Source organism: Delphinapterus leucas, chromosome 7 (assembly GCF_059928025.1).
Source record: "Delphinapterus leucas isolate spDelLeu-1000000601 "Yukka" chromosome 7, BTC_Dleu_Yukka2, whole genome shotgun sequence".
Taxonomy (NCBI): Eukaryota; Metazoa; Chordata; class Mammalia; order Artiodactyla; family Monodontidae; genus Delphinapterus; species Delphinapterus leucas.
Genome location: NC_143135.1, coordinates 71,818,043 through 71,830,559, shown reverse-complemented (window position 1 = coordinate 71,830,559; position 12,517 = coordinate 71,818,043). Strand labels below are relative to the sequence as shown.

The window sequence follows — 12,517 nt, the reverse complement described above, 5'->3', positions numbered from 1 at the left end:
CTGCATACATTAAAAATTGCATTTTATTAAGTCCTTACATAGAGATTACTTAATATTTTCTGCAATTAATTTTCCAAAATTATCCCTATTATGATTGTAAACAAAACAGGGAGAAAGAGCTTACAAAGTTGTGAGAATACTGATGCTGATGTTTCATGTGAGGAGTGCATACCTTTTTAAAAGTGAAATAGAAATTTCAGTCACATATCTCTATTATTCTTATTTTTCTGTCATATGGAAATAATCCTTAACTATACGAAGCCACAGTTGAAAGTTGAAGTGAGTGTCCAAAAAGATGCAAGGCAGAGTTTAGAGGAAAAGTGATAGTCAAGTGGGAAGGGTGAGGGATCATGAATGATTTGTTAAAAAAGAAGTCCAAGAAAAGCAAGGGAATGATCTCTAAAGTATCTCTGATGACCCGGGAAGCATCACTTCTTTGTATGTGACACTACAGACAAGCTTGAGCCAGCTGAATAGTGAGAGTTCCAACTGAAAGTTGTAAAAATTAATTTATTCTTTTAAATAGCATGCATTTAATTTGTAAAAATGAAAGCACTAATGATTTTAGGGACTTATGATGGCAGCTGACCCAGTTCCTAGATCAGGCATCGTGTTGGCTTGAAGCATTTTTCCTATTAGAACAGCATTCTGACTGTTGGTCAGGGAATGCTAATAGGTAGCTTTGCTGATGTCTAAGGTCACTGCAACCGGGCAAGCTTCTTCAGTAGGTGTTTGGAGAGTACAAGAGGCTTTTATGTACATGATAACACCAAAAGAATGGCAAAGAGACAGGCTGTCAGGAAATGAGAATTAGCATGGATCATGGGGCCAAAAGCAAGTAGTCTAGAAGAAAATAGAAATGTTGAAAAATTAGAATTAACTTTTGCAGGTATTATGACATACTGTATTATTTTATCATCATCATCATTGATATCATTGATTCTATATAACACAAAAAATAGTTTGTAAACATAAATCTCACATGTCTATGAACTTTTTAGGTCTGGGCATTTATTACTATAGTGTTAAATTCTTTGTGTTAAGTAGCTATGGATAGTAGGGATGATGAGGAACACAGATGGACAAATAAAAAGGAACTAATGCTTTAAAAAAATCCATAGAGCTATTACAGAAGCTTTAGAGATATAAAAGAGGGAACAGTTCCATAAAAGGGAAAGACAAGGAAAAAAAGAAATGTTTATTTTATTGGCAGCTGTATGTAATTGACCATACTTTCTCACTTGTCTGCTCTCATACTCAGATGAGTAATTCTATTCACTACTCATTTCTTGGAGGTATTATAGGACTTGCTTAGACTCCAGCGTGTTGATTGAGGTGTAATTGCAGCCCTTGAGCTATTTTGGGTATAGTCTGGTTTCCCTGTAACTCTTTTCACACTTGATACTGAGGCAGCAAGTCCAGTGGTTAAGAGAATATAGGTTTGAAATCAGCCTTGAGTTTGAGTCCTGATGTGTTACTTCCTAGTTAGCTTAAGTAGTTTAATTTCAGTAAGCCTCAGTTTCCTCATTTATAAATGGGGTTAATAATACCTCTCCCTCAGGATAGCTGGTGGATTAAAGGAGATATATGTGAAGTGCTGTGCCTGAAACAGTGACTGTAAATAAACAGTAACTGATGTGAATGGAAATGAGGTTGTGGATGATGATGTCAGCTTGAAATTAAATGGCTGTAAAGGGTAAATTTGTACAAAAGACAATGTAAAGGAGTGTCCTACAACACTAGAATATAGTATGAAAATGTATTAAATTGTTGTTTGACAAGTTTTTAAGGTATGTCCTTGCCTAGCTTAGAATTCAAAGTTTATGTCATTTAGGAATAGCGGATTTGACCAAAAACTCTGTTATTCATCAAAACCCGTGTTACTGCAGGACTGTAGAGTGAACAGTAAATTTTAATTTAAATATTGAATTTTTTCTCTTTCATCAAGTATGATTGCTGAATATAAAGTTCCGGTAGTAATAGAAAGAAGATAATGTCTAATGAATACACCTTTTTAAAAATCAAATATAAAATGATCAAAACTCCTTCACTTTTTAATGACACCTCATGAGAGAGTTCTGCGTACAAATTTGCATACCTAACAAAGATATATTTCTGCCTTTCTCCATGAGTGGTGAGGAACTTAGCCTTGGAAGGGACAGAAAGAAGTATGTTCCAACGAGAAGTGAAAACGTTATATTCCATCAGAATGCACTTGTCCCAAATTCCAAAGTAGCATTCCAGAATTTGTGAAAATAAAATGAACTAATGTAGGCCAGCCTATCGAGAACTAAATTGTAGATAAATCCAGAGTTAAAATGTTTGCATTGATCTTACCCATTCACTTCTATCCACAGCTCAGTTTGAAGCAGCACCATGTTACTGAGATGCCGGAGTTGGTTTAAATTAACAAAGCCCCATTGCTTGAGACCTCAAATCCAAACGACTTCCAAGTTAGGATACACAGAATATTTATGGACCTGACTATACCAATCTTGCGCTCACCTTAATTTATTCTCCATAATTGATAATAATAAGCAGAATCCAATATACACTTTGAGGTCTTAAAGGTAGGATTATCTGAAGGTGAGGGGACAACAGTCTGTGTCAGAGATCTATTTGGTTTGTGTTAGTAAACTTCTTGAAACTCGACTGCTACATAATGAATTTCCTCATTGTATATGTAAATCAGACAGCTATGGAGACCCCAGATCTTGCATTAGGTTTGTCATAGGCAATCTTGTATTTTCAAAGAAAAATTTTTTTTTCCTTTCTGGAACTGGTATTGGTAATTTCATCATGGTAAACTATTTTAGTTATTCTTACTGATATGCTTATGATCACCCAGATTGACTTATCCAGAGACGTACAAAGCAGGCGCAGGCGGGCAGGTAGATAGACACCGGCCTGTCCTTTAGGAGCTAATGATGTGATTTCTTCTCCTCTCCCTCCTCCCCCCTCCCGCAACGCGCACACACCCTACATCTCCCTGTGACACTCTTGAACATCTCCTCCGTGCTCACCCAGCTCTCGCTAGGGTGCTCTGGGGTGTCACGGACAACATATTGAAAAATGAAAATGACATCCTCAGGGGGGCGTAACGGAGGTCTGGAAGGGAAAATACATCCCCTGGCCGGGAATTTCTTCAACATTTCAGGCTGGTGAAGTAGCCGACTAGAGGTTGGGGAATTTCCCCAGCCTTTTCCCCCGCCCCGGAGCCGAGGCGGAGGCCGAGCTGCGCGCGCCGCCGCCGAGATGCGCAGGCTTTGGGATTCACCTCTTCAGCCGCTGGGAGGCCCTCTGTGTTCCCCTTTCCCCGGCGCCGGCCGCCTTGCTCGCCTGTGCAGTGGCACCCGCCTTCCACCAGGGAGCCTCGGGCGAGCGCTCCCCCCGCCCTCCGCCCCCCCCCCCCCCCCCAGCAGCTCGCTGGCTCTCTCTTTCTCCCTCTGTCTCACTCTCTCTCTTTCTCTCCCTCTCCTATCGGAGCACAATGAAAGCCTGTGTATCGCCGTGACTCCGGGCTGCGGAGCCAGTGTCAGCCCAGCGGCGAACAACAGACGGGAAAGAGAAAGGAAAAGACCAGCTACTTTCTTTTCCATCTCAAAAGCGGAGCAATCCAAGAGATAGAACCACATTGCTTATTGCGAGTCCAGACCCTCAGATCCACTGGCCGGGGATGGAATGTACAAAAGTGGACAGAAAAGTGGCTGGACATGACTCGGTGCAATTTGCTGGAAGTTTGTAAGTTTGACCATCGTTTGTAAATTACTCTCGGAGGAGTTTGTCTCTCTTGATAACTGTATTAGGATCGAGCCGGGGGTGAAGACTAGGAACGTAAGCGGGAAAGAAAAAAATGTGTTGAAGGATCTCTCTCAGTGGCTAGTGACTTCAGACTGCTTTCATTTAAGGCTGGGAAACCTTAGAGGGAATGAGGATTTTACTGGTGATTGGATTAGCCGAAGAAAAAAGCATGGTCCAAAAGTCCAGTTACTGGTATTAACAATTGAAAAGCTGCCTCCCGTTCTTTGGGGAGAGGATCACATCCTGCAGTCCCCCAAAGGGGAGAAAACACCGGAGCAAAAGGAAAGGGAGGAAAAAATTAAAAGCCAAAGGACAGTATCTCTTGATTTTTGTACGTTTTGAACATTGACTTCAAAAAGCTTCTGAAACAGCACTTTTTTTTTTTTATTTTTAACCTGAGGAAAAGTAAAGGCCGTGGGTTACAGAGACCATGGTAGAAATGGGTTTCTCTGCAGAAACATCCCCATAAAGAATCTTCCAAAACAACTAGGTGAGGGGGAGTCCAGCTCTGTATTAATACCTCTCACAATTCCCTTTGCTGTCTGTTCCTGTCTCTCACTTGACAATCCCTGAATTCTTGCTCTTACCCCCAGATCGATCGTGTGTTTACAAAGTACCTAGTGGCTCTTGTCAGCTTGGTGGGGGGAGAAAAACCCCACTAACTGTCCAACTTCTCCAGAGCTGTCAAATGCAATTAGAGTTAAGTTGATCAGGGTTTGTTTCCAACTTACGCTCTGTGATTGGCTTCTATTCTTTCTCCTCACCCTCTTTTACTCCCTCCCCTCCCCCATACCTTCTCCACTACTCCCCCCAACCTCTGAAGACCTCTATTCATGTGGCCCTGAACACTGAGCGCACATTGTCAACAGCAGATTTGCCTGCACTAACCAGCCATAGCCTCCTTCCACCTCACCATCCCAAAGGCAGCAATCATTGTGTCCAGTAAGATGGGGGACACAGCGCCCCCGCAGGCCCCCACAGGAGGGTTAGGGGGGGCCCCTGGGGCGGGGCTCCTTGGAGGGGGCTCGGTCACCCCGAGAGTGCACAGTGCCATCGTGGAGCGCCTTCGGGCACGGATCGCCGTCTGCCGCCAGCACCACCTGAGCTGTGAAGGACGCTACGAACGGGGTAGGGCCGAGAGCTCAGACCGGGAAAGAGAGAGCACCTTGCAGCTCCTGAGCCTCGTACAGCACGGCCAGGGGGCGAGGAAGGCTGGCAAACACACCAAGGCCACTGCCACTGCTGCCACCACTACAGCCCCTCCCCCGCCACCTGCTGCCCCTCCTACAGCCTCCCAAGCGGCAGCGACAGCGGCCCCACCGCCCCCACCAGACTATCACCATCACCACCAGCAGCACCTGCTGAGCAGTAGCAATAATGGTGGCAGTGGTGGGATCGACGGGGAGCAGCAGCCACCGGCTTCAACCCCGGCGGACCAGAGGAACTCGGCCCTGATTGCGGTAAGGCACCTGGTTTTCTCCTGATTCTGGCTGTGGTCGTGTGGACTTTGGCGAGGGTAGAGCTGGCCTCTGCCTGATGTAGAGTGGACGGCAGTGCAAAGGGCCAAGATGCCACCTGACTACCTCAAAGGCTATTGGGTGTCATGTTTGTGAGGTGTTACTAAACCCTTACTCGTCAAGTTCTGCTGGTGTTCATTCATGGGTTTTCCTCCACCTGTAGAGTATTCCTTAAGTGGTAAGCAACTTGAGTTTTCCAGAGTTTGCTCTGGGGTCCAGAGCTTGCAGAAGAATTGGCTACGAGCGGCAAGATCTGAGCCATTGAGGAAGGTCTTGTCTCAGGAAGCCTCCTGCTTTGGCGAGCCAGCACTGATTAGGCCCAGCAAGCCATGCTTAGCCTGAAAGCATTTGTTTAGCAGTCCAGATGACCTTTAGCCAAGCCTTTTCCTTCTTGTCCTATTTCCCCTTCCCTCTTTGAAGTGGCCCCTTCTCCTTGGGTCAGGAGAACATAAGTGGTAATCTCTAGCAGAGCAACTTCCCTGAGCGTTCCCTCACTCAAAAACAAAAACTTGGGGAAATAGCCCAGAGACTGGTGAGGGAGTGTTTTTACAAGACCTGCTCCCTGATTTCTTACAGATTCCCCCACTGTCCCCATCTAGCTTCTTGCCACAGGCACTATAATCAGATACTGCCCACTTACAGCCTTCACTAAAATGGGCAGGCGCAAAGGGGCTGTTTCCATGCTGTCATCCTAGAAAGTGCCTTGTCTTCAGCCATTCCTGGTGACAGGACATCCAACCTGAAAGTTGTGATTAGGCTTCTGGCTGGAAGTTCCTCCTCAGAGGTATAGACACACCTCACCCCAGAGCAGGTAGCCCTTGACTCATTGGTTCTTGGTGCTAGTCCAGGTCAGGTGACTGCCTGCCGTGTGCTGGCTTTCCCCCCAAAGCTGCTGGGCCCGTAACCTCAGGGTAGAAGGTGGAGCCCTGCCCTGCAGCCCTGCAGCCCTGCAGCCCTGCAAGCTTCCTCCATTTCTGAGTTCTGTGGGGATTCGGAAGTCCTGTGTCCGCTCACAGCACAGCTCCAGTTTGCCCAAGCCAGCCCTAATGAAAGTCAGCAACAGGAAATGGCCATGCAAGCTGAAACGTCCTCAAAAAGCCCAAACGAGAGGAAGGCACTGGGTTGAACTCCTTCTCCGAGGGAACTTGAGAAGGAGCTCTAGGGAGAGGACATCCTCCAGCCAGGCCCCTAGGATGCTTCTCTGTGGGTCCTCCTTATCCCTGGCCTGGGTCTGTGATGGTTGAAGTTTCCAGAAAGTCTGGGGGCTGTATTGGTGCTGTTCTATTCCACCACACGTTTTGCTTGAGATGCCTAGAACTGCAACTTCCTGGCGCCAACTCCAGACGAAAGATAACTGCTAACAGTTAAACTGCCCAATGTTTGTTGTTTTATCCTTGGATACGATTAGCCTGTGGGGTTATATTAGTGCTTCAAGGCCTAATTTCCTCTCCCTTCCACCTGCTCTATCCCCACCTCTCCCTGGAATTCCCTAGGACAGCAATGAGAGTTTGTTTCGGGAAAGAGACATGTTGAGGTAAAGGGGGGCGGGGCGGGTAAAGAATCACTCAAATGGAGAGAAGAATGAGGTTTGTATGTGAGTGTGTGTGTCACTGGCGTCTGCAGCCAAAAGCATCTAAATGCCCTGATTGTCCCCAGTAAATTTATAATCTGTCTGCAAGTCTCCCAATAATACCGCCTTGTGTGCTTCACAGTCTCCTGGTAAGTGTTTCGGGGGGTGATACAGGGAACCAGGCGCCCAGCCCTTCTCAGTGGAGAAGACAGATCTCTGTCCTGGGTGCCAAGATGGGATGTGGCCTTCACATCCCAGCCGCTGCAAGGAAGGTGTCTGCTTATGGCCTCGTTCTTTTGGCTTTTGCTTTTCTCCCACTTGGAAGGAAGATGAGGCTGCCTCTTTTTCTTGGGGGCTTGGGTATGCGAATTGAAACCAACTTCAGTGGTTATTGTAACTTTACGGCGATAGCAATATCCATGCTGGGAGGAAGTGAGAGTACCATGTCTGGCCTTTCCCGACTGGAGGCTTAACTGCTGCGAAAGGCAAAGGTGGCTGCTCCTTCACTCCTGTTCTGAAAGGGAATCTGCTTTCTCTGCCCTAACTACCAGCCATCTCCTAAAACATCCCCTTAGAGGAGCTCCCTCCCCGAGTGCCGAGAAGATTGATGAGAGGTGCATTGTGAGTTAGGAGTAAAAAGTCCAGTTTATTTCTGATGGTGGCTTTTCACTGCAAACCTGTGCCATTGCAAGGGTTGATCCACCCCCCCCGTTTTGGTTATTGGAAATTCCCTTCTCCATTTTAGCTTCTAAGTTTGGCGCTTTGTTACTCAGCAGGGTACTCAGAGATGGTGATGCAAGTACTGTATTAACCTGATAACATTGTGTCTGAAGGGAGGCCTGGGCATTTGGGAGTGATTCACTAAGCCTGTTAAATCTGCAGGTCTCACTTCGCTCAGGATCCTCTTATTTTCAGAAACGCCATCCATTTAAAGGGGCCTTTGCGCAGAATGGGTGTGAGAATTCTTTCTTAATACTGTGTCCATAACTAGATTATTTTCTGTCTGGGTGTGTTGAAGGTATCCCTTTAATAGTTAATTCGTATGCCCTAAGTGGCCATAAATGTCCTTTGGAGAAAAGGAGAGAATATTGATCATCTAAAGTCGAATATGCACGGTGTCCTCAGATGAAAGCCCTGTGTCCTGCATACCTGCTAGTACAATGCCTCGTATATAGTCAGTAATATCTGAATGAGGGTGGAAAGAGAACTTCTGTTCTGTGGGATAGTGTTGTCTTTGAGGGGTGTGATACTACAAGAAATATATAATGTCTAAGATTTTCAATAGCCTGAGTTTCAAGAACAATGCAAGAAATAAACCTCCAAGCTGGTTCTAATTCTGTCCACATTGAGGGCCTAATTCTGCAGCCCTTACTCAGCCAGTTTCTTCATTTAACTCAAGTGCAAGTTCAGGGGAAGCCCCATTACTGCAGAGATTGCAGGAACAGGGCCTTTAAAGAGGGCCTGGATTGTAAGGGTTTAAGCAGATCTGCATTTCTGACCACTTGGAGCAGGCTTTAGGCACTAAATCATTTTCTGGTGAAGTATGTTTGAATCTTTGAATGAACTGTGAAACTGAATAATTGCTGGTCCATGGAACAGAAAGGTTTAGAGCTTCCGTGGTGCATTATTAATCTTTCCCTTTTGCCTGAGACAAGCTCTTTTTCTGTTGCTTTAGACTCTGTTGCTAGGCTGGATAGATAAGTGATTCTAAGTCATCTTTGGCTTCAGAGATTATCTTTTCTCTAATATAGTGTGGAGGAAAGAAAATAGATCAGACAAGGAGACTGCATCCTCGGGGTCTGTGCCTGCGTGATCACTAACAAGCTGGGTGACCTAGGACAAGTTACTTAGCAGTCATGTGTAAAACAGAACAATAATGCTGCCCTAGCTCGTTGAGAAAGCCGATGAATGTGTGTTTCTGAATAGACTTTGGAAAAAAATTAAGCACTGCAGAAATGCAAGGCATTATTACTAGTATTACTAATAATAAACTACTAGACAACAAATCATAATACCAGTTTTTCCAGGGATTAAAAGTGTACTTAAGCTTTCAGTTGTCTGTTTTAAATGGTGAAATAGCTTTTATTGTAAATAGAGGGGCTGGTATTTCAAATTCAGTGCTGTCAAGATAAGACTGAGCTATCAGAGCACTTAAGCGTTCCCGAAGGTCCCCGGAAATCCTAGTGAAAATGTGCAATGGTGTGAAAGTGTTTAGGGTCTTTTACAGGCCCCTGCACAGACCTGAGCAGCTTTGGAAAGGTGTGTCCCCCGGCTTGTGTCAGAAATATTAGAAAAGTAGTTTGCACAAATGACATAGGAAAGTTAACTATTTTGTCAACAATAGTCTAAAATGTTAATTGTTAGCTTAAGAAAGTCAAACAAGTTAAATCATTGCCAGAGTCCCCTGGTTATTTTTAACTGATAATAATCAAGTTTCCAATTGACAGTTCAAAATTTGAGGGCTGTAGGGTGGGCGTGGGGCTGAAAACAGAAACAATTCATTGGCCAGCGCTGGGTGTCTGCAGCTGTCCATGTGGTAAATATCCCCTGTGGGACAGTGATAGGAGTGTTTACATTGTTTATATGTGCAGCCATCATTTCCTTAAAAACTGACCTATTTTTGTTCTGTTTTCCAGAACAGAGTAATAAAGGGGGAGTTCTTATCTATCCAGAACCTTCCTACTACTTCTTTCCAGTAAATATAATTGTAAGATCTCACAAAGGCAAAAGAGTTCAAGTGGAGAGAGAAGTTGGTACACTCCTTTATCAAAAATGGGTAGAAAGCTTGTTTTGATAGCCAAGTAATGTTAGTATGTCACCCAAGGTGTCTTGCTTGTTTAGGTCAATGTTTATTTATAGAAGGCATCTGCTTTCTTTGAAATAATGTCTTTGCTAGGTGATGCTTATCAAATTTTTCTCAACCTTAAAGTTTAGTGCGGTATGGCTCCCCTCTGCCAGTAAACCTTTTGTTAAGTACCAAGACAAACATGGGTGTCCAAATGTTCTTAGGCATAACAAATATGGCTGAAAGAGTGGCCTTGATTAGCTGTTTTTGTTTTTATTGTTGTTGTGTGCGTTTGTTTTTAGCACTGCTATTTAACCTCAGAAAGCTTAGAAGGAAATTTGAAAAAAAATCATCCAGTTCTGCTATGCATGGCAGCTAAACCATTCCGAGTGGCTTCTACTACTTCCTTGTACTTTAATCCAGTCCCTTTTATATGATCATAGGTAGGATCATGTTTAATGAAAACAATTCTAAATTCTTTCTTCTGCATTTTCATGATAATTTCCCTTATACTTTAACAGGTTCTGTGTGAGAATAGAGAAATACAGCTAAAGACTTAGTCCCTTCTTACTTACAGGCTAGTCGTCAATCAAGACCACATGGACACAGTAAAAGTACTTAACTAGGTAGAATGGACCAAAACTGATATAGAAAATCAGAGGGAGAGAGGAATAAATATTTCTTGAGCCCTAGAATGTCAAGGCACTTTTATTGTATATTTTATGTGATGCTTAAAAAAAAAGAGAGAGAGAGAGAGAGAGATGAGTAAGCAATATTTGGCTATTTTACAGATAAGGAAACTGAGGCTTAGAGATTTAGTAAATGGAAGAATTTTATGCATAGATTTTCGAGTTTGACCCGTGTTTGATCCCTCCCTCACACCTACAGCTGTATGAGCTTGGGGAGATAATTTTCTTTTTGGGAATCAGTATCTTCATCTGTAAAGTAAAGCTAATATTCTTTAGCGTAACGGTCAGTATAGTGCCTGACACGTAGCGGGTACTCAAACATGAGTGCTGTTAGTAGTTGGTAGGAGAGAAAGTCAAACCCAGGCCAGGCAGCACTTTATGGACAATGTGGGTCCCCAGCAGGCCTGGGAGGAGCAAGAGAGAAGGTGGAATGAGGGGTGGGGCTGCTGGGTGCCAATGTGGTGCCAGTATATCCATTGGGTGTTTGGGAACAGAGAGTGGAGCCTGGCTGACACTGTGGTCGCGTGTGAGCAGTGAGGGGAACACGTGAGGCCGATCCACCTCCTGGAGGGTCCGGAGCTCTGGCAAGAGTGTATCAGAAGCCCTGGGAAATGGTCGAGCGAGGCAGGCTCAGAGGAGTCAGCGTCTGTGAAGCAATAATAATCCTTCATATACTTGAAGACAAGTATTACATTTCCCCTCCAGCAGCCTCTTCTCATTGCTCACTGCCTAAGTGTTCTGTATTACCTATCTTCAAGTCCCTTGAGCTGCTTAATGCCTTGCTATTTACACACTTCTCCCATTCACTATGAGTTATATACAGCGTGACATGGCCTTTGGCATTGAAAGGAGATGGTTTTAAAAGCACAGTCGCTAGACGCAGAAGAGAAACTAAAAGAAGCAGAACCAACTACACCTCTCTTCTTGGGCTGGCTAGGCCTTCCAGTGCAAATAAGACTTTCCCCCGTGGGTAAAAGTGGGTTCTCTTGATGTTAAACTGATCTTCCCAACAAATGAGTTTATTAACTTGGAAAAGGTCTTTTCATTAAAACAAAACAAAAAAAATCATAAGCAGAAATTTATGAGAAGCTGTGAGCCCAGATAGTCTTTGAGATTTACTTGCTTTCTTCCTTGCTTTTTAATTACAGGTGGGTTACATATCTTTTACTAGCCCTAAGGTCAGTCAGATACCGGTTTCCCCTATTTGGTCCATGTTCACAGGGCACAGGGAAGGCTCCTATGGTGTAGACGGCTGAGGGAAAAAGTCAACAACTCCTTCCCTCCCTGATTCGAGGCAGGATGCTGGGATATTGACCATAGCTGGAGCGGCTCTCCATCTTTGGATCCTAGCTCTGACCCTTTCCTATACATATCTAAGGGACAGGTGTGAAAGAATGAAAGCTGTTCTTTTTCCTTGGAGAGGGGATGAAGAGGGAGGTTTATATATTCTCCACAAGGCTTGAAGAAGACTAGAGAGTCGGGCCCTACCACAAGCAAATTGCCAAAGGAATGGCCAAGAAATGGGCAAATAGTATTTGACAGGCACTGTGGTCTCTGTGGGTCTTAATGGTTTTAGCAAAAGTTCTAAAATTTCATATCAAGATTGTGGACATGGGTGCTTTTTCGAGTTTGGGGAAATTATCCATGAAGTCAATAAAGAATCATTGCGCAGCTATTCTATGCCAAGAGAATGAATGTATCCATGATGAGCGATTTGATATAGCCTCTGTCGTCTTGGAATTTACAGTCTGAAAGGGGTGGGGGTGTGGTTGGAAACAGAAGTGTTAAAGTCAGCTTGAGGTGGCAAGACATCGTAGCACTTAAGAACCTGGGGTTAGGGTGAGACTACCTGGTTTCAAATCACAGCTCTACAACTTACTAGCTGTGTCTTCTTGGTTCATTTAATTAAACTCTCCAGCCTCAGTTTTCTCACCTGTAAAATGGAATGATAGTGATATAACTAACTACTTTCTGCCACCTAGAAGAGGCTCAATACATTTTAGATGTTGTTATTGTTAATGTGAGAAGCGACATAGTCAAGTCAGATTTGTGGTTTTCCCAGCTCAGGATTCTATCCCCAAAAGGATGTCAGGGATATTTTATGCAAGGGATGGTTTTTCTCTTTATATTTATTTAAAATGGTTAGTGAAGTATA

The 12,517-nt window shown here is 44.1% G+C and overlaps 1 protein-coding gene across 1 annotated transcript in view; it reads left to right on the top strand.

Moving 5' to 3' along the window:
• Positions 1 to 3,460: 3,460 nt before the first annotated feature.
• Positions 3,461 to 12,517, top strand: part of MAML2 (mastermind like transcriptional coactivator 2) — a 360,942-nt gene continuing 351,885 nt past the window's right edge. The window contains exon 1 of the mRNA XM_022562095.3: positions 3,461 to 5,261. Within this exon, the coding sequence (XP_022417803.1) occupies positions 4,749 to 5,261 (513 nt within the window). The 5' untranslated portion in view covers positions 3,461 to 4,748. The remainder of the gene's footprint in view (positions 5,262 to 12,517) is intronic.